At 42.1% G+C, this 22,702-nt stretch overlaps 1 protein-coding gene across 1 annotated transcript; it reads right to left on the bottom strand.

The window, feature by feature from the left end:
* Positions 1 to 1,672: 1,672 nt before the first annotated feature.
* clint1a (clathrin interactor 1a) lies at positions 1,673 to 14,804 on the bottom strand. Its single transcript, XM_030061984.1, has 12 exons — positions 14,562 to 14,804; positions 10,329 to 10,433; positions 9,979 to 10,075; positions 9,762 to 9,870; positions 8,893 to 9,060; positions 8,003 to 8,183; positions 7,551 to 7,770; positions 6,544 to 6,631; positions 6,119 to 6,184; positions 5,279 to 5,562; positions 4,062 to 4,281; positions 1,673 to 3,918 (listed from the first exon to the last, which is right to left on the bottom strand). Exons 1-12 carry the CDS (start codon positions 14,600 to 14,602, stop codon positions 3,629 to 3,631), a joined length of 1,869 nt encoding a protein of 622 aa, XP_029917844.1. The 5' UTR covers positions 14,603 to 14,804; the 3' UTR covers positions 1,673 to 3,628.
* Between the last annotated feature and the right edge of the window lie 7,898 nt (positions 14,805 to 22,702).

Below are 22,702 nucleotides of genomic sequence, written 5' to 3'. Positions count from 1 at the left end.
CGGAGAGCTTGTCCCTTTACGTTGCTTTTCCCCGTTAGTTTGAACAGGAATGACAGCGCAGTCTCAGCGGACTTCATAAATGCATTATGAATAATTGAGTTTGTGAAGCTAGAGATTGCAGATGGCACTCAGAAGCTGTCATTTGTCTTGACGTCTCAGATTGCCTTTACTCTTTAATGGGCACATTACCCATAAAAGCACAAATTTACTGCATCTCATGGAAGTTGTAAAGATGCGGCTTTTTTCTGTTTAAATGGCAGAGGTTACTTTTGGATGATGAGAGGCGCAGAATGATTGCATATTTCTATAATGTTTCTAGCTCTGCACCACAGAGTTTTTGGAGTTTTTTGTTTGTTGATTTTACTTTTTTTATTTTATTAAATTCATCAGTAGACCTTAGGGACTAATAAGCAAAACCTCATATCATGCCATATACATCTTCTTTCTCTAACAGCACTGTTTGTTCAACATTTCTCTCCCTATACTGTTCATATAATGTGTCAGAGCATATCAATTTAACCCACTTCTCCAGTTTTAACAAGTCTTCCTCTCCCGAGAGTGAAAACGGGGTCAAGAAGACTATTCATCACAGGCTGTTTTTTGTCTCCTGTTTGTCACACTCGTTTGCTTTAACAAACCTCGGCAGAATATCAGGGGGGTGAAAAGAGATAACCTATATATAAGGCTACATTTTGACAATGCACTTTACATGTAGGCAAAAATAATAATTTACCTATCAGTGGAGCTGAAACTGACACATGAATGGTTTGTCACAGCATAGGCTCCACACCCTCTCAAGCACTACCACACCTTTGTTTCCTTTTCATCATTCAAGGAATAATTGTGAAAGGTAATGGCTAGGACAAGCTGAAAATAAAAGACAAGGTCTGGAATTTTCAACCACAGTTTCTCTGAAGAGTTCAACAATTATTCATGGAGTTAGCCATGGCTTTTCTCTTGTGGTCCCTGATACTGCATGCAGCAGCCTAGCCTTCCCATCAGTTAACTTTTTTTCTGTTTCAATCATTGTGCTATGGCCATAATGTCTTATAATGTCATTTAGTTCCTTGTTTTGTATATTATTGGATGTACGATGTGACATCCCTGGTAGATGACAAGCCATGGATTTTGGTGTTGGAAAGCATTCTCTTGTATTAGCTAATTTAAATGTAGTTTACGTGAAGTTATTTGGCTTTGTCGTAAATAAATAGCAAGCCTGCATGTCTAATGAAGGAGCCTCTTAACCCCACCCCCCAACAAAAGAAAAAAAAAAAGTTAACAACCCAACTCCAGCTAAATGTAATTTCAAAGTCAAGTACAGTGGCTTCACATTTGCTGCCTGAAGCTCTTTTGAAGGAGGCTAATGACACAGCACACCAAATAACACACACCATTAACAACTTTTAATCAACTGTTTAATGTTGTAGATAAAGGATCTTGATGTAAATCAAATCAAAATGGGGATAAATGCAACATTACATTTTCTCAAAGGATTTTCCATTATTTTTTTTTTACATTTGCATAAACTAGTGTTTTCAGTAACGATTCCACCATTGAAGATCTCATAACAATCTGAAGTAGAAAACGAAATTCATAAAACAACCTCTACTCATCATATATTTTAGAAAAAACAAAACCAGAAAAAAAAAAAAGAGTACATAGATTTTGGTCATTTTTTTTTTAACAGGTAATGCCTCAGATTCCCACACAAGGCTACTATGTGTTGATGTGTTCAGCCTCATGAACCCTCGGGAGAGCAGGAAAGCACAACTTAAATCCTCTTGGGGCAGCAGAATCCACTGCCTTCTCTGGTCAGTGAATTATTTATCTTGTCGCTGGACAAACCAGAAACATCACTCAGCTCTGATTCACTATCAGTCCCTAATCAGAAGGGTCAGAAGGCAACCACCGGCAGGCACTTAAACCCTTGAAGAGTGTCGTTTCATTTTTGTAGGTCTCAGATGAATTAGGCAAACCGGTTGGTGTGGAGCTGGGTGGGATTGCTCTGTTCGGGCTAGCTCACAACACGCCCTCATTTGGCTACCACAATGGCATTTTTCATGTACACACACTGCATTTTAATTGTCAGAAGTGCGATCTCTCTCACATTCTTCTATAGCCGGTAATCTGTGCAAACATAAGACTTGGAATGATGAATACCAAGTCAAGGTGGCTTTTTTTTTTTTTTTTTTTGCAAGATTGCTTTGTCTTTGAAATGTGCAACATTACTGAAGAGGGAAGGTGAGAAGGCAGTGTTTACTGAGATGCACCAGGTGAACATCTCTTCTGACCAGCATCAGACACCAGGTAGATGCATGATGCACAATCTCCATACATACAGTCTGCATCAACAATTTCAGGTTCTAGATTAAGTTGAGCTCGATATGGGTTCATTGCAAGTGAATTTGGAGCAGTGAAGTTACTACTGGCTGGAATTGGACGGTGACGATCAAAAGCGCACGGGGTAAACAAAGCAAGGAATGAGCAAAATTATGAGCTACAATGGCATCCAATATCTGGACTCAGAAGCTACACCTGGTTTGAGGCTTAAGTACGAACACATAAGTTCATACGTAGTACAGCAGCTTCCTCCCAATAGCTGTACTCAACACTGCACAGTCATACCGTCTCCTTTAAGGAGATTAATAGAAGAGAAAAGGCAAAGAACTTCCAGGCACTCTGTGCTGTAATGAAGAACCCACAACCCCGCCTTACATGATGCTTTTTCAACCTACTGATTATCTCATTTGGATGCAAACTGATTACACTTATCTTCATTGTTTAAAAAAAATATATATATACCCATAAGAAAGGCCACAAAAATGGTCTGTTGATGGAGCAACTCCACAAATCAACAGTTTTCAACCCAAGCACTCATTCATCACTTTAAATGTAGCACTGACAGGCCACATCTGGAGTATGCAGGTACTCCTGTACAAAGACAAGGTATCAAAGACACTGGCAATGTGCCTTGTGAAAGGTCTTAATTCACATCAGGTTTAGTCCACATGAGACAACTCTTCACGTTGTCACTGACTCATCTTACTTCATAACTTATTTGTAGGGGGTCCAAAGGTATATTTACATGTTGAGGGAAGAGCAAGGACAAATAAGAGGTAACTTGACATTCTTAAAGATACATTAGAAAGTTAAAATGGCTGATCATGTTAACAATATCCAGTAAAGTTACTGAGACCATGTGTCATGAAAAATTACGTACTATAGATACATATTTTTTGCTATTCTGGTGATTTTGTTTGATTGAGGTTATAAAGCAAGATCCCCTGACATTCTCACGGTGGCAGATGTGTCCCTCACACCCTTTCTTTCTCTCACTGACAAAAAGCTCACCAACAAGGCACACTATTGAGTGTGTCTGTCTGACCACCACCCTAGTCGAGACAGATCATTGGTTCCAACACAACATAATACACACATTCATTGAGATCCATATCTCTACACAGCATTACTTTTAAAACAAGGAGATTGCCAGGTGTTGGTATTATGATATTTGACATTATTCAAGTACTCTTTGTTTGCAGCTCATATCGATCCTTCACCGATGGACGGAGAGGAATGGAGAGACGGACTCCACTCCTCAAGAAATCGTAGCTCTCCCGCTGCTCCATCACTTCCCAAAGTTGCCGAAGTCAGCAAAAGCATCCTGTTTGGGCTGTTGGACCATGGCAGGGCTCATCCCCATGCCCATGCCCATAGCACCAGGCATCCCCATGGTCATACTTGCCTGTGGTATCCCCATACTCATGTTCATCCCCATCATGCCCTGGTTGGGGGTCATTCCCATTCCCATGCCCATGCCCATGCCCGGCTGCATCATAGGATTTACAGATGGCCTGATTGTTGTGGGTCCGAGGTTCATACTGGCAAATCCCTGGGAGAGCATGTTTCCCTGGTTGCCTGGAAACAAACAGAGAGCAAACGTAGTGAATAAAAGCTCCGTATTTTGAATCAAACATGAGAGGTGCAGTCCTTTGAAGCAGAGCGTGAACCTGACTGCAGTTTCAACCATTAATCCCATATTCTCCCGTCGCTCCACTCACCTTGCTGGAGTGTGTTGAGGCTTGGCTGGCTAGGCTTGGGGGGCTGCATGCCTGGGCCCAGGAAGTCCAGGTTAATGTTGACTGAGTGGTCTGACCAGGTTGAGGGGAGGGCAGGTTTGGCTCCGGCACCCTGAGATGCCACTCCCTGCTGCGCGGGCTGAACTGGCTGTGTTGGCTGCATGGGCTGAGGCTGTAGAGGACCCCCCATGCCCTGGAGGGGCTAGCAAATAGAGAAAAACAAGCAAACAGACACAATGTTAAGGAGAAAATTAAGCACAGAAATATACTGTGAAATGCTACATCAAGGTCCAGTGAGAAGGCAGGGACCAAACATTTTGATTTCCAGACAATGAAATATACAGAAAAAGATGCAAGTTCTTGTAATGATTCAGGTCCCTAACCCTTAATCCTGACCTACTTAACACTCATACTGTTAGTAGACTGTGCTACTGTCTCTTTCTGAACCCATTAAAGCATGTCACCTAATGTAACTAGAATCAAAGAGGGAGTGGTGGGTGTCTTCTCCTCAGTGAAACAAAGAATGCATTTTTTTAAGTAGGTCAACAACCTTTTAACATGGAAATACAGTCTACATACAATGGCTTCTGTTGGGTTTTTAATGGTTTTCTAACGCAGACCTGATTCTTCTCATTCTGTATGCCAGTAACAGGAGGTTTGGGTGGTTAGTGGGTAGTCTCTGGGGGAGACGAGCATCTGGTTAGGCTGCATGTTAACCCTCTACCATGATTGTCCCCATGTCTCCAAGTCACACAAGGTATGTCTCCATCACATGTGCACACTGACTAATGTAGCCAACAAGCAGTATCAGTGTTGAGTAAAGGAGAATTTTGATGCTGGGAGCAGTATTTATGTCATGAGCTTGGTATTTACTGCATTATGCATGAAGTGGGACATGTACATGATGTGTGAGCATTTACGTGCCTGAATATCAGCATTCATATTTGGTTACCTATGCCAAGTCAACAGATTTGTGGTTAGAGCGCTACAAATAACAGCACTATAAAAACACAAGAGCTAAACATTTGGTGAGACTTTAGGTACTCAATGCAGTTGGCATTCATAATATATCCACTGACACTGCAGTCACATATTGCAGATATACGGTATTGTTTATGTGTCCTTCCTGATTCATATAAATGATGTGGATATTAATAAATTGTTCAAAAGTGTGTGTGTATGAGCACAATCTTGCACACCTGTGACCTGGACTGTGGCAGAACTGTGCTGCTCATGCTGTGTGTGCTGCTCATGCTAAAGTTGAGGCTCTGGGAGGTGGTGAGGGACTGAGCTGGCCCCATCAAGTCAAACAGGTCTGCTGAGGGAGGAGCAGCCACTGGAGCTGAGGCTGGGGCAGGGGCAGGACTGGCTGTCATAGTTCCAAAAAGGTCATTTCCACCGGTGTCAACAGCCTGAGCAGGTGTTGGCATCTGACCTCCAGGGAAGGCATTCCATTCTCCAAAGTCTCCATTACCGCTAGAGACTAGAGATGGCAAGAAGAAAGAGGAACACAGATTGTTATGTGAATGTGCATGTATTTGCAATCAGTGAGATGTGTATGTAAGTGGAAGCTTTTGATGAAGTCAAGCTACAAACATTCAAGCTAGGATGTATCGCAACCTGCCAAAATTCCCCAAAAGGTACATAATTTAAAAATTCTTAAAAATTTACTTTTTGTTTGTAAATACAGATGAATTTTCTACCCTTACTGATGACCATAGCCTCATCCAGTGGCATTTTCAGTGACCACTGGTGCCATGTTTTAAATTTTCATTGAATCTGCCCTTCTTATTCACTCTCTCTCTCTCCATCTGAGCTTCTTCCACCCCCACCACCGTCTTCCTCTGTCCCTGTCTCCTTGTCATCCATAACAGGAGTTGATGTGTGTCTGTTCTTGTTATGCAGAGCAGGTAGCAGGCTCCATATGGCCAGTGCTCCCTCCCAGCATCCCTCTGAATATTCTAGCAGTATGGCTGCAACAGTGTAGCGCACACATGCACACAATAACAAATAAGAGAAAAAAAAGTCTGGGAACCAACCAGGCCCTGAAGACAGGCCAGCAGAAGCAGCAGGCGAGGAGAAATCAGCGAATCCACTGATCAGGTCTGTATTGAGAAAGAGGCATACAGCACGTCATTTAGACAAGCGAGTTCCAGGTGTCATTCCACCATAGTTAGCATTCCTTCAGTGTCAGGAGTGAAGGAGGGATGAGAGGGGTAACAGTGGATGGGTGGAGGAGACCAAACATCTGTTCAGTGCCCCTGCCTTCCCCATTCACCAGGGACTGCTCCAAAAACATCTGGTGCACTTAGCTCCTATATATCAACTCCCTCCCCCCTATCTGTCGCCAAACCTGAAGCTAGCATCAGCCCAATGTTTACTACTTCCCTGGTATCTTCAAAATATATCACAGGAGTAAACGTATTCATGAACAAATAAGCTATAAAAGTTGTATACACTGTACCTGTATTAGCAGGCTGGCTCACTCCTGTGTCCACCATCAGCAGGTCAGCCAGGCCACTACTGGAGGGCTGAGGGGCTGCTGGCTGGGTCTGAAACAGAGGATAGAGAGAAAGATCAAGAGACAATTCATGCCCATACTTAACATAAGAATGTCCCAAGAGCCAATACTTAGGTACAGAGTCAATACCAAATGTTTGAAAGCAATGCTTACTCTAGTTGTTTTTAGTATCAGTAGTATCAACACAATTTGATACCTAAACTCTGCAACTCTATGTTTTTATTATGTTGTAGAGTTAGACTGCATGTTTAAATATCTAATACTTGCAGCTGTAGTCATGCTTACAGGGCTGTCAATCAAAACAAGAGCACATAACCAGACCATTTTATTTGCTGTTAGAGTAGTGCATACAGGTTCTCTAATTTGAAATTACTGTTTTGTTGGAGTGCTTTGTTTTCTACTTGAAGGCGACAGGCTAATGCTGCACTAGTAACTCCTGTTTTACTCTAATATATCCATTGTATTTAAATACAGGAATCACAAAGTTTCTGTTAACCTGTTGATGTTTATACAGTTTTTGAATAAAGAAGTGTGCACTGAATGGGATTTAATTTTTAATTCTTCCAGTGGTAATAAATCAGGTATTGAGAATCATGGGATTTCATTGTTGTTATTAACTTTCAAAATTCTGGTGTAGGCCTTTTGCACAGCAGCCATTTTTCACATGAACAGCAGGTAAACACTGGTTTTACTAATTACATTAATTAAGGTTCTGTTGCACAAGGGTTTAATGGAGCCAGGGCCTTGGTGTTGTACATACTGGTTCATTGCACAGGTTCTGCCACAGTTAAATGGGAGAAAAAAAAAAAAAAACGTAATTAATGTAACTGGTAACACCCGTGTTTACCTTGCTATTTCACATCGAAATGTCAATGTTGAAATTTCTCTGGTATTGGTGATATGATGACATCCCACACACATGCACAAGCACACAGACACAAACACCTTACCTGTTTGGTGGTGGTATCTGGGCTCTTGTCTCCTGTGTAATGGGCTGCGGCCCCCAAGTCTACTCTTTTAGATGGCACCCCGCCTCTTTTCCGTGTTGCTGTAGTCTCTGTTGCCTGGACTATTTGAACGCTCTTGGTGGTGACGGTCTCCTCTTCATCTTTAAACTCTCTTCCCGACTGGCCATTGCGAGACGGTCGACCCCGCTCGTCCTCATTGTCACTGTGGAGACAATAATGGGTCAGGTACTAGGCCGGACACATGAGAGATCAAAGTAAAGATTTTTTTCCCATATATCTTTCAAGAAACACAAAGGACTAGGACTCAAATGCCCCTTGGGAGAAGCCCCAGTTATATCTATGCACCCAAGACTATCGCTGCTCTTTTGCTCTTTTTCCTGACAGTTAAGTTTTGTAATATGTCACCATCTCCAAATGATTTTTCATTCACCCACCTAAATCGGTCTGGTGAGTCGTCTCTGTCCTTCTTCCTGAACTTGTTGATGGTGTCATCAATGGTGCTGCCAATTTTGTCACTGATCTCTCCCAGCTTCTCGCTGAAAGGGAACTGTCCTTTGTTCCTGTCCCAGTCCTCGTCCCACCTCCGGTTATCGCCGGAGTCATACCTGTCCCCCGCTGGAGAGGCACAGCAAAAAGGAGAGTGAAAGAGCAGAAAAGATGGGGATGGCTTGAAAAGCAGAAAAATGGCAAGGTAAAAAAATATTTCTTGTAAGTTTCATGACAGTGTGTTTCTATGAATTAGTCAAACTGAATTAAAGATACAATAAAGCAATATTACATGCATTTTTTTTTTTTACAGTACAATGGCCCCTTGCAATGTGAGTCATCACTAAGGGTATTCTTTCCATCATACAATTTACAGCCAGCCTGTTGTTGTTTCCTGGTTTTAGCTTTCTGTATATGTCTGAGCAAGCTGGCTCTCTGCCTTCCATTTCACTTGCTCGCCACTTCAACTCCATTCAAAACCTCTCTAAAGTAGCAGATTCTGCAGATAAACTGATCCAAATTTCAGATAAGGCTCATGAGTGCCTCTGTCACTGCAATCAGCACTGTGGCAACAGAAAAAAGTTCATCCAAAACAGCTTACCTCGTGGCTGAAAGTCTACAGCTTCACTACATGTTCGAAATAGAGGTCAGAGACAAAATAATCCAAGAAATCCAACAAGAGCCTTGTGAGAGTGAAATGTATCCCTCATTTCCATGCCAAAAACACACCTGAAGTGTGACTGTAGGACAGGGGTTTGAGCTCTCAACACCCTATATTGGTCAGAAATTGCTTAATGCAGCATTAAGGAAGGAAACCTGAGATGCAGCAAGGACTTACAGTAACTTCTGAATCCTCCCATACTGTCAGAGGACACTCCAATGTATTTGTCTTTGTTTTTCTTTGCCTTCTTCCTCTCCTCTCTTAGCCTGTCATCATCCTGGACAAAGTCCACCATCTCCTTCACCTTCTGACGTACATTCACTCCTTGATCCTTCCCATTCTCATCTAAGGACAGAGATGACAAAAGACAGATGAAGAAGATAATCAATGAGTCAGCAACATTTATACAGTCAAACAGAACAAAAAGATGGCTGGTTACGCTATAATCAAATGTAGACCAAAATAATGTTGGGTGCCCTTGAAAGTGGGGAAAACAGGGTGCTTCAAACAAGAAGGCAATCAAGGCACTCCAAAAATGCTTAAACTTACTGGATTGCCTTCCTATTTGACGCAAGTTTTATAGAGTGCTTAAAAGCAGTAACATAACTTCAACTGACCGCATTTTTTAATATAATGGCATATTTGAATCATGGACATAACTAATATAATGCTCAAACATCTGCCTGCGAGGAAAGGTAAACGTTTCTGCTTACAAACAGGTCCTTGAGTGTACATGTAGCTGAGAGGAGTGAAAGCAGCTTTGGGGCAGAACTTGTGGTCTAAGCAGTGCTTAGGGCCACTATCCATTAATTACAACTCACACTGAGGCTATTGTTGCAAATAAAGTGCATCATTGAAAGCACAACACGGTGCTGAGGTGCACAGAGATCCCCACATAATTAGAGCCAAAATTGAGAAAAGAAAACTAATAAAAAAAATAAAGGATGATGGGTTGTGGGTTAGTTAGTTTGTGTATGTACAACCCCTCCAAGGAGAAATGACATGAAAAGGAGAAAGACATGGAGGGGACCAAAATGTGAACTTACCTACAAAGTGGTAGCTCTCTAAGGATCTCAAATCGTAAAGATGTTCTCTGGCACTGGTGACAACCCTCTCTGATCCGTTCCTGATCAGGTGAGCCAGCAGCAACAGGGACTGAGAGCAGGAAAGACATAACAATGGTAAATACCTCACAGTGCTGAGGCATACACACCTTGCGCCATGAGTGGGTATGTTGTGCCTATGTTCTGTATTGCAGCACACCTTGTAGACTCTCCTCCAATTCTTTTTGTTGTCCCTCAGCATGCGAGCCCACAGCATGTTCATCACCTCTGGGAACTGCTCATACATGAAGGTGGCTCTGATAGGACAGACAGACAATGTGGAGGCAGATGAAAAAAGAGAAGACAGATTCCCTTTCAGTATCAAAGCTTTCATTTGCAGTGTATGACACCCAACAACTCTACTGGTTTGTCCTTTTATAAAATCATCGGAAATAAGACTATCTTTCTACTGCTCAATTTTGTTTACAAACAGCTTTCCAGCAGGACATGTTTCACAATATTCTGGATATAGGTCACTGAGGGAGGAGTGGTGAGGAGTGTTGTGCTTACCTAGCTATTTCACTCATCAGCTGTCCTGACGGTCCCCAGGGGTCATCGTTGGTGGCCTCCCTGACTTTGGACTCCACCTCAGAATAGTTCATCACCACATTGGTTCTATATAGAGGGATGAAAAAAAATTAAAAACACAACAATATCAGTTAATAAATCATTCCTCTATAAACTCATGCCTACATAAAGTATTATACATATCATTTGGCATGTCAGTTTAGAGTATGTGGCTTCCATTCAGAGTAACAACATGGAGGAACACAGATGAAAAGCACTCTCATTACAGCCACACCCGCCTGTATACCTGCACTGAGTGGCTAAAAGACAATGGGTGTGTGCATGTGTGTGTGTGTGTGTGTGTGTGTGTGGCTGTGCATGCAACCACAGTCAAAGCCAGAAAAAGACTTTAAAAATGCTCGTGTGTGTGCACACAACGTAAGTCAGGCCTAAAACAGAACAGAGGTGCCTGTGGGTGAACTTGACAAGAGGTAAGGGTACTCTATGTAACCACATACATCCTAAACCAGTAGGCAATGCAAACTACTATGTCAGTGCTTGTTTCTGTCCAGTATTATTTCATCAAACTACTGAACTAGAAAAGAATGAAGGGACCCAAGTGGGAAGGAATCATTAAACCTAGTACATTTCACACACAAATAGTTCTGTTTAGTTTGCTATACAATTAGGCTTGTCTATCCTATTAAACCATGGGGAAAAAACACACCCTACTACAAGCTACAAATGTGCAAGGAAATGAACAAGGCTGATAAGGTAGGTGGCCTGTGAAAATACTCAGAATCATGATGATTACACAACAAACCAATGCAAACCAAGCATTTGCATCCGGTCTATAGGAGATACACAGTAACTGGTGCTGACTGAGAAGTTCAAAGAGCTTTTCCAAGGAAGCAATGTAAGAAATTCGGATACAAAGGGGAAAATTTTCACTCAAAAAAAAAAAAAAAAAAAGGCTTAAGGCTACATGTCTTGAGTGTTTACTCTTCCTCAGGCAGCAATCTAGTTAATTCATGCATGCATTGGTAAACAGGCATTTCAAGTAATTTCAGTTACTTTATCTAAAAATTTTAATTTTGTCGTTATCCATTCACTATTACACAAGATGCCAAGATGTGATATTCTCACTTTGTGTAACTTTTAGTTGCTATGATAAATAGTATAAGCCAACAAACATTTTAAAATATCAATTACAAAACTGATGCTACTGATGCTTCTTCATTCTGCCACTGCAGCACAAAGTAGCTCTCGGTTTCTAAAATAGACACCAAAAAATGTACTACTGTTTCAGTGTCTATATTTCTATTTCTGACAATAAAAACAACTTGAATACACGATGAGTTGGATTATCAACTGAAAATCTTGGAAGTCTGAACTGACACTCTCACATCAAGGCAACAAGACACTTTCAGTAGATCGCTGTAGCATGACCAGAGCTCTGTGAATCTGGAAAATGTAGACAATGCAGTAAATACTTGACATTCAGACGTACAGTGCAATTGTTTGGCTTCACAACATTTGAATTATGCTATGCAAGATGTCTGAGGTAACATTATGGTTATTTTTGTCCTTATTTTTGAATTCTTAATAATCCATCTCCATTCACTTCAGTTGGTTTTGACAAGACTGTGCCAATTAAGTTTCTGACAAACTGTTTGTTTGCTCATCCTCAAAATGACTTGAGGGTGAGCAGATAATGATCCTTTAATTCTTTATTCCTTGAATCATGATCAAAGCCTCAGCCTAAGCATGGGGAGGTAAGTTTTTTGGACCAAGGACCTCCACTACTGCCACATCAGCAGCAGCACAAGGCCTGAAAGAGCGGCATTGATGGGCAACTAAATGGAGACACACCCTCTGTGGTTCTGGAAACAGCCTGTATTACTACTGCAGGCACTGTAGGGTATGGTTCAAACAATGACAACATATTATCTTGTGTAACATTTAGCTTAGGTCTACAAAATGATTTGAAAACCAAAGTTATTCAGCTGCCTTTGCACTGCTGATTCAAATCAGTTTCAAAGCTGGACCACCAACTTCGTCATTATGTCAAATGTCATAATTTAGCCTCTTCAGAGCAATCTCTGAGCTCAGCTGTGACTCTCCCAAGTCTAGCCTATACTTTGGGTGGCCTTGATACCTACCACATACATTTTGAGCCTCTCTGTGCATGTTTACAGATACTATACACAGTTCAAGAATGATAGCACAACACCAGAGGACACAGTGAGGTGGTGCAAACATATTCGCCATATCTGTTCACAGAGTTGGTCCCTGTCCCAGATATCTGCCAGATATAACGGAAACTGTGATATTCTCTGTGTCTGTGTTGTGACACATTATCACACAGGTTTCCGTTTGACTGCTGTAGTAGCTTGATCTGTAATTCATTTCCTGCCCTGACACTCACTGAATTTAACTCAATTCTAAATATTCTTAATTTAAATTATGCCCCCTCTTTCATGTAAATCCCTACCATGCAAAAACTGTGTAAATGGTTGATGCCTTGTCTTTCTTGTTCAAAAAAAAAAAAAAAAGAAAGAAAAAGAAAAAAAAAGTTCAGTTCACCCATAAAAGTGGAAGGGATGGATTACCACAGTGTGAATGATTCACAGCTTGATGTTACTTTTAATGATCATTTGTGTCAATGCCACAAGTAACCATTTCTCAAGACTCTACTTCCTTGATGAGTCCACACTTCACAGAACCAAGAGGAAAATGAACATGGAAACTTCCTTTGCAGCATTTCCCTCTCTCTCAGCCTGTCCCTCACCCCCTCTACAGTAACCATGCTCAAAGATGTCACACTCCAGGGGAGACAAGTGCATTTAGGAGGAATGCATTCTTGGAGAGACTTGAGAACCTGCTGTTGCTTGAGCCTGCCAAATCAGCCGTTAAACTTTTGAAGTGAGGAGTTATTGTGCAACAGCATTACCGACACCCCACAGCAGTGGACACCTCTCTCTGTTTTACTTGGCAGTGACATGTAAAACCCACAAAATTACAAAAGACACATAATACTCAAGGTGTGGCATTACAGTTTGATTGCAGTTTTAGCCACTCTAATGCTGCTGCTGAACTAGAGGGCTTGGGTGCCATCAAACTCTGCAAAGATGTCAGGAAAACAACTGTGCACATGATGCATTCAACACTTTTTGTCTGAACTAATAACTGAACTAAACTCATTGCCAGTGCATCTATCAAAAGGTTTTACATAAAATTACTGGATCACAAGCCACTGCCATTAACATGTGAACTGTGGTGATGTTGGTGGCCTTATCTTTTGCCTCTCTGTGCCTTGCTGTTATCTGTCACAATAAACTGACAGTTGGCTTTCACTTCTGGTAGTAACTAAACAGAAATGCCATATCTGGTTGTAATATAGTGTAGCATTTGCCTGGCATGTTTATTGCTACTGCAGCACCCACGTTTGTTAAGACAGTGCCTAGAAAGGGGCCTAGTTTTAAATGTTTTTTGTATTAGGAAGTACTGACGTTTGGCAAATTTGGACAGTAACGACATGAGGGTTAGTTCATGTTGATTTCACAACAATTGATAACAAAACTAGGGAGTGAGAAACAGGCCAGAACAATGTGCTAGTGAGAGCGGCAGAAGAATAATCCAGCCCCCTATTGTACAGTTAAATAACCATGTATATAAGTGTAGCTACAAGTGTCATAACAATCATAATAACTGAGGGGTGTCTATATATGTGTAAGTAGACTAAGTTTTCTCAAGATCAGCAGTAGCCACGTAGCGTTTGGGTTTGTGCATTATGTGTTTTAAATGAGAGATATCCCGACTGATTATTCAGAGCCGGAGCTGTCAAACTAGCTTAGCAGGCTGACTTAGTTAGCTAGCTAACACTTACTTAGCCAGACAGCAAGCTATGTAATTAGCTTGCTGGCAAAGTGAGCTAGCTTACACTGTCGGCGAAAACGAGCGAATACGAGCTTAATGTTCTCATGACAGTGACATTGTTATCTTGTACGAAAAGACATAAATGGTGAAATAGTGTTAGTAAAGAAGAACCAATCATGGTCAGAGTAAATGGTCTTTTTCGAAGTCAGCTAACTAGCTAGCTAGTAGCAAACAGGCTAGCTAACTTAGTGTGACGTGACGTCAAAGTTTTGGGTACGTGTCTCTTAGAAAACAGGTAAACTCCAGATCTACACAACACCAAAACGACGTTATATAATTTGAAGATAGGCTACTTACGCTTTATCAACCAGTTCCCTGACCTTCCACATATTCAGCATTTTGGCTCTGTGAAGAAAGGCTTTCCGCCACGGCAAAAACCCTTAGTCCAGACAAACACCGAAACCAAACCTTGAACTCTGGAAAGTAAACTCTTCACCTCTCTTTCAAGACAGGAGGCGCAAATGCACCGCCAGATAGGGAAGGTTACTACAGGAAACGTCCTTGAAACGTCATCGATAAATGCGCAAAGCAGCATTGGCGATGTAGTTTTCTAATGAGAGTTTGGGAACTGCATTTGATACTAATTAAGACTAAAGGTCCACTAACCCTCTCATGTCAAGGATGTGACGTGGCGATGAATTATAAACTAGCTGGGGGAAATAACAAGTGTAGAGAGTGAAACCCATGATGTAAACAGTCACCCCTATGCCTATAGGTTATTTCATTATGTTTATAAGGCCTATTGGTTATTTCATTATGTTTATAAGTGAAATAGCAAGATCATTTTGTTGATGACCTCCCCTAGAACCAAGACAAATACAGACAAAAACGATTTAGGGGAGAAATAAATAAATCAACAGGGAATATCCACAAAGGCCTTGGCTTAGGGAAAATAATCCAACATCTCTGTGGTTCATAGTCATCATAGCCGTATTGTTTTGACCTTAATTTCTGTGTTGAGATTAGGGTAGGACAGAGGGCAGGTGTATTTCATCTGGTAAAAATTTTAGAACTGGTATTTACTATATGTTTATGTATTGGGTTTGGATTAGGCCTCTGTTTCTTTCTAAAAAGGTTCCAACCTTGCCCAAATTGCAGCCTACACTGCAGTCAGCAGGTCACTGCCCCCTGTGCTCTCAGTCCCTCCTCATTTGGCATTCAGGCATGCTACAATGACCCAGTGATGTTGTGTGACAGGCCAGGCAGGGCACTGGCTGTTTGTGTCAATCCAGATCAATCACTCCCTCTTCTGGACGGACAACGTCATCAACACGCAGAAAGGTCACAGGGTGTACTCAAGCCAGTTGTGATGTGATGACTAGGGTGAGATGAGGGAGGTCAGTGTTGCAAATGAACACCCTTGACTGACTAAATGGCATGATAAATCACACTGGGCTGAATATGAGTAAGCCTATGGAACCCTATTGATATTCCATTATTAATTTCTGTAGATGAGAAAAAAACAGACTGCCGCCAAGAATTAAATGGCAGGCACTTGTCATTTCATCCACCTTGAAATACTTTTGTGATTCTCAAGAGTACACAATGAGTATTAAGGCTCTTTGTCATGTTGATTGATATTGCAACGGGCAAGATAAGCCCTCAGATGCCCTACATCAGACAGGGTCTCTATTCTCTAATGATACGTGTAAATATGGCCCACGGCTTGGACTTCTATAAGAGAGCAGGAGGAAACAACACAATAGCCAAAATACAACCCATCTGAGAAAAAACAACAAGAAACAGCACTTAACGGCCCAGAATGCACTGCACCCAAGGGAGCAACCTCAATTACTGTTACACGTCCGAAGAGGAGAACTCTTGGAGAAGTGATTGCTGAGATGGAAATGGCTGTGTGTATGTGTGTTTGTGTGTGTGTATGTGTATGTGTGTGGGGTGGTGGTGGGGGGCTGCAAGAGGATGGATAGAAAGGCACTCAGTAAAAAGATCTTTCAGAAACACTTTGCCTCAGTGACGTTGACGCGAGCTGTTGATTGACATGCACTTCTCGACAGAAACCAGAGCTATCAACCTATCTGCCACGCATTAAGAATGGCACGGTCCTCAGGGAGGGGCCTAAGTGGGAAATGATGTTGCTCAAGACACTCTCTGTCAACAATGTGTGTGTATTTGCGAGTGTGTGAGTGCTGAGGATTGCAGAGGTTTCAATCAAAGCTTTGATTGAAACCTCTGTGTCCTTAAAGCTCACAATTCTGTACACTGATATATAGAATGCATGTGTTTTTTTTGTTTGTTTGTTTGTATCTGTGTGAAATACGCAGGTATTTACATACAGCATTACAGTAGTAGCATATGCTTTGGAATTCAATATTTGAAAATGTAGTCAGATCTCAATAGTCAATATTTTTTAGTTGCAGAAGGCTTGACTGTGGAAATGTGATAAATACCTTCACAACATGCAATTAAAGTGGAAATGTGGCAAAATGTAAGCTGGTCCCATTCATAATTATCTTCTACTGTTTATCATTAAACATATTCTGTGACTAGATTAGCTCTACTAACTTCTAAGGCACAGGAACAGAGAAAGTATGAGATGAACAGGACAGAATTGAAACACAATCAACACTAGGGGGCACTCTGACTTTTCCAGTGGTAGTTTATGGAGACTGCTGAGCATTGCAAAGGGACTGAATGTTTGTGCGTGCTGTATGTGCACGTGTGAATACGTCCGTGCTTGTGCAAGTCAGTTTGACCACTGGGGGTCGAGGCTGTGTGTTTACATGACTGAAGTTCCCATGACAAATGTGGTCGGAACATCATCTCAACTTGGGAATGTGTCCAGGAGAACAAGAGAAAGACTCCGCTTCTACAGCTCCGCTATTATTCTTCATTCTGCAAACATGTGCTTCCAATCTGTCGAAACACTCTGTGTTTTTTCCCTCTTTCTTTCAGTTTTACAATGTCATTAGAAAACAATGTTCTTTGTTTTGCACATTAGCTATGAATTAACCGTCCCGCCCATCTTTGTGCCCGCAGAAGAGGTTCTGATCTGCGGAGTCACTCACTGGGGCCCATCTCTCCTCTTGTCAGTGACGAGGGCTCTTTCACTGCTGTTATATTTCAGGCTGTTATTGTTGGCCCTCCTGCAGCTCCGGTGAGATCTTTAGTACTTTTCCCAAGCGATATAACCCCCACACACATCACATAGTATCTGACCCCTGTCTGCATGACACATGACAGGTCCACTGTGTGTTTGTGTGTGTGTGTGTGTGTGTGTGTGTGTGTGTGTGTGTGTGTGTTTGCATGCCCTTGTTTAAATGTGTGTGTGTGTATGTATGTGTGTGTGTGTGCACAGCATAGACAACATAAAGTATATCTGGCATAGCATGTAGCTATTGAATACGCTTAAACAATGAGGCCACTTGTCACATGTTCAAAGTCGCACAGGCAACCCGCTGTGATCTCCAACCACACACACAGATGTTCTTAATGGGACTAAAGTAGCATTCACATTCCTGTGGATAACCAGTCTGTTTATTTTTCTCCCTAAGCTGGACTGGATTGCCACTTTCCCTGGTGAGAAAAGGGATGGAGGATGGTAAAAAAAAAAAAAAAAAGAAAAAAGAAAAGGGGGATGAGAGAGGCTCCCACCACAGTTTGGCGCTCCAAAGCCAACTGTCAGTACCGCTAACCCAGCAAACCTCAGCGGCGGTGATTTAAGGGTGACAGTTATTCTATGTATAATGGAAGGTGATGTCAGTGTGCAGTACTATGCAAGTAAAATCTGCTGTTGCCTTATCCCACCACACAAGGAAATGAGTTTGGTTTAATTGTGAAGGCTTATGTTTATGACTCAAGATGTTACAGTAAATCCTGTTGCTTGAACATGAGGGAGAAAACATACACACACACACACACACACACACACACACACACACTCACACAAGCACAGGTACGCTCAAGTCCTGAGAGCATCTGCTCCTTTACAACCAGATTGAATTAGCAATTACAGAGAGTAAAAAAACAGAGCAAAACATCTGGAGCTGTAAGCAGCAGAGGTTATAAATCTGAGAGGGAGGAAATATGAAAATGAGCCCAAGTGAGATTCTCAAGGACAGTGTCTCTGATTGGCCCATTAACATGCCAGAGGTGTCAAAAAGGACCCGAGGCAATGGGAGAAATGGGACAGAGCGGAGGGCTTTAGAGGGCATACAGAACACAAGTGAACGGAGGGGTAGAGAGTGTAAGGGATAGCACAAGAGAGGGACAGTGAGGTATTATCAGGGAAAGGGATACAGTGCTAGAAAAGACAATATAGCTGAGGAGATACACGGATGTTGTCTGTATGTGACTTGACCCTCCTTGCAGGAAATCACCCTGATAAGCAGAGAGTAAGCTGTGGAAAAGTTGTGAGATAAAAAAAAAAAAGTCCCATTGGTTTTGGAAAAAGACCTGGAGCTGTGTGGGTGCAAGAATTAGGGCTCGCTGACGGAGGTTGAAGAACTCCACCGTGCCAAACCATAATTATCCATGTTTGGACACAGAAAATGCTTCGTGTAAACATTGGCTACGTGAGGTTGGGTATTCATAAATGTATTTTAATGATTATATCCAGTTTGGTTTCAATCCATACGTATAAATGTGAGGTTGGAACGCTGCAGTACCATTACCACATCTGCTTTTGCTATTATTGGCACAATAAATTAGGCAGGCAATTTGTTTGCGCTGTTGTTAGAGTAATAGAATCAAATTATCCCATGTTAGGGAAATGATTATGTACGAAGCGGAACCCATCAGGGATTCACAAGGCAATCAGTGAAGTAAGACAGAGCTGAAATGTTGGCTCTGTGCAAATCAAGTGTTCCAGGTCCACTACCTCATCTGAAAGAACCTCTCAACCTTGGATCTCAGAAAATTGTACCTGGTTCACCCTGAAATATGCTTTTTCACCCACAATATCCACCCGTCTGGCAAAGTCATGAGTGCTAAGTCAGTGCACAGCCACAGCAGACCTCCAGTATAGCCACAATCCAATGCTGCTGAGAGACTCTCTGCGGAGAGAAAAAGAAGGCATGAAGTGAGATAGGAGGACCGTCATGACTGAAAGAACCTGACACGAGAGAAACAAGGAGTGTTTGGAATGAAGGACAATATCAAATGAGTCTTATCAATTAAAAGCCAGGGAACAGTGTTTACATTTCCACTCCAAGGCCAGACACTGGGTGGATGTTTCAAATAGGTCAAGGTTGAAGGGAAAACAAAAGTTAGTCGATTAGCAGTCGAGGTGCAACATTCCTAATTTGTATGCTAATCTAGCGGATCATCATTGTGTAGGCACTGCCTGCGATTCTACATCTGCACGTACTCATTTAATTATACAAACACAATTCACAAAAGTCACTGGAAACAAACCAAACCAAAATAAAATAATTTGCATATATTTAAAAGAGCAGATAAAGTCCCTCGGGGTTGGTTAATATTTCAGAGGCATAATAATAATATGCTAAATCATTCACATTTTATCCAGCACCAAAACAAAGTGGCTTTGTCGATGTAATTAGGGTGTTTTAGAGTTGAATCACCCTGGCAAATGACCATGTTTTTCTCTCTGGGAGACCAGTATGTGAATGCATCTGAGCCTCTCTCTCTCCCTCTCTCTCTCTCCCTCTCTCTCTCTCTCTCCCTCTCTCGTTCTGTGTGTGTGAGTGTGTGTGTGTGTGTGTATGTGCTAGCGTTGTATTGTCACCATTCCTCCATGTGCGTGCAGTCTTAGAAAAGGATTGATTAAAGAGAGAGTGTCTGTCTCAGAGCAGTTAATGAGGTTTAGTCCCATGAGCTGCGAGGTTTGTGTGTGTGTGAGTGCATGTGCATGTGTGTTTGTGTGTGTGCATGTAGACCTAGCGGAAGACATTGTTAATTGGCTAAGACTTACTTTCAGCACGGGGATAGTCAAGGGCACCGTGCCTCCACATTTTTGTACAACATGTAGAACATGACGATCAGTTCCCTTTCTGTCTTAAACATTATTTTGAAGGACTGATGAGTCAGTGGCAGATGTTAACATGGTCATAATTTCACTTGTAGGACTGACATTAGTTTTGTGTTTTTACTTTTGTGATCAAGAAAATTGCATTTTGGCAAAAGAATAAAGATCCAGATCAAAATGTGCATACATTGAAAACTGAATGAAAAAGATCGAGTTATTTTGAAGGAAGGGTGCTTTACACGAGTGAATCTAAGGATGTGAATGAAACTCGTCCATTTTTCCCTCTGGGGACAGGAGGAAAAAGGAGAAGAAGAAGAAGAAGAAGAAGAAGAAGAAGAAGAAGAAGAGAAAAAGAAATACGTAAAGAAACAAAACAGAGAGAGACAGCGTGAGAAAGAAAGAAAGAAAGACAGAAAGAGAGATAGACAGAAGGAAAGACAGAAAACAGAGAGAAAGCAAGAGAGAGAGAGCCAGAAATGAGAGATTCCACAAAGACTGAGCTAGATGGATACAATCTCACCTGCTCTGGTCTGCACACAGACCTGTCCGTCTGCACATGCATACAGACAGACCTGTATGTTCTTTTGCAGCGCAACACACAGCTCGTCTCAAACAGCAGGAAGCATTGGCGCTTTCATGTGGAGCACAGCCCAAAGTAGAGCAAGATCACAATGTGTGTATGTGTGTATGTGTGTGTGTGTGTGTGTGTGTGTGTGTGTGTGTGTGTGTGTGTGTGTGTGTGTGTGTGTGTGTGTGCCTATGCCTGTGCCTGTGCCCGTGTGTGTGTGTGTGTGTGTGTGTGTGTGTGTGTGTGTGTGTGTGTGCGTGTGTGAAACCCAGGCTTTTCCCCCCTTGGGATCTGCACAAACACGCTTCCCATCTTTCCTTTGAGTTTCATATTCAAAGGTTCCACTCGTTCAGCTGTCAGTCATTCTCTCAGCCAATCAAGGCCCCTCATTCTCAGTCTGTTTATAGATCAAGGGTGGTTTAAGCGTATGTATGTGATGTGACTGGAATTTTTACCATGACTAATACTAATACTGTAAATATTCATATTTTTCATACATCACCAGTGGTGTCAATCAAAATCAGCGCTGTTGTGCCATACCGTGCACACAGGTCTATAACAATGTTTTGTGATGCCAGGTCCTGGAAATCCATTGTTGGTGCTAGAAGGAAGACAGAAAACACAGAAAGAAATCTGGACAGAGAAAGACGGCTGTAAAATCAGCTGAATGGAAGGAAATAAGTTCAAGGGTGTAAGAAGTAGGAGGGAGAAATTCTTTCTCCCTCTTAAAAGTGCACAAATGGAGGTTATGGGGTGGTGGATGTGGGGGGTGTCGTATAGGTATGTGTGTGTGTGTGTGTGTGTGTGTGTGTGTGTGTGTGTGTGTGTGTGTGTGTGCGCGCACATTGTGTGTGCATTTGTGTTATCAAAAGACATTCACCACTCTATAGAAACATTAACCATTGTGTTAGGGGGCTATTGCAACCCAGATATGCCATGCTTAATTTAGTGGCTAAGAGTACAAGAGAAAAGGGGGAGACAAAAGCAAATTAATGTGAAACGTATATCTGCAAATATGAGTTCATCACCCAGTACTGCACTTACATTTAAAGCACGCTTAAAAAAAAAAAAAAGGGAGGGAAAACGAGATAGATGCATGAGGGAAAGACAGAGGCAGATTGAATGAGAGAGAGTGACAGAAGGAGCATCAGGTGACAGCGGGCTTTATCAAACCTCACCTCTGATTGCCATCTATTATGATGGAACAATAGTTTCCTGTGGGCCATGCTAACAACCTGTGCGTGTCAGCAGCAGGGGAAATTAACCCATCCAAACGTTGTCTGCTTTGAGCCCGAGAGAGAGACAGGGATACAAAGAGAGGAGCAGAGCAGGAGCAGGGAGAATCAGTCACACACCTGTTATTTAGTGATAGACAGCTGCCATATGTCCATACCTGCACTGTGGACATGGTGAGTGAGATTCAGTCACCAACAGAGGGCAGCAGAGGGCTACAGAGCTGGCACGTCCCTCAGCGGTCGGTCGGCCTCGGACTGACACTGAATTCAAGCTGTCTGGATAGAGATGTCACCTCACAAATATCCACTTACCTTGTGCCTTGCAGCAAAACTCATCGCTCATCCCTGCTTTGTATTGACATAAAAATGATAAGCTTACTTGTGTTTGTGCATAAAGCAGCGATCACTCAACCTCAAAGTTGCCACGCTACGTGATAGGTGTTGTTTGTTTTTGTCAACTTTCCCTATTTTATCCGGCTGAAATAAGGTGGGAGTGAAGTTTGAACTGGAGGGCAGTGGTAATGGCGGAGTGTGTGTTCTACAGCACGTCTCTGTGAGAAACTAGCTCGATCTATTCACACTACATGCAGAGCCGTGGCCTCCAGGCTTGAGTTCCTGCTTCGGTAATGACTCTGTTCCCCTGTGGAATGTAGAACATTGTCTTTCCTCAAATGAGGGAAGCACATGA

This window comes from Myripristis murdjan, chromosome 10, assembly GCF_902150065.1.
Source record: "Myripristis murdjan chromosome 10, fMyrMur1.1, whole genome shotgun sequence".
Classification (NCBI taxonomy): domain Eukaryota; kingdom Metazoa; phylum Chordata; class Actinopteri; order Holocentriformes; family Holocentridae; genus Myripristis; species Myripristis murdjan.
The sequence above is the reverse complement of the archived record's forward strand: the minus strand, read 5'-3'. Positions and strand labels throughout refer to the sequence as shown.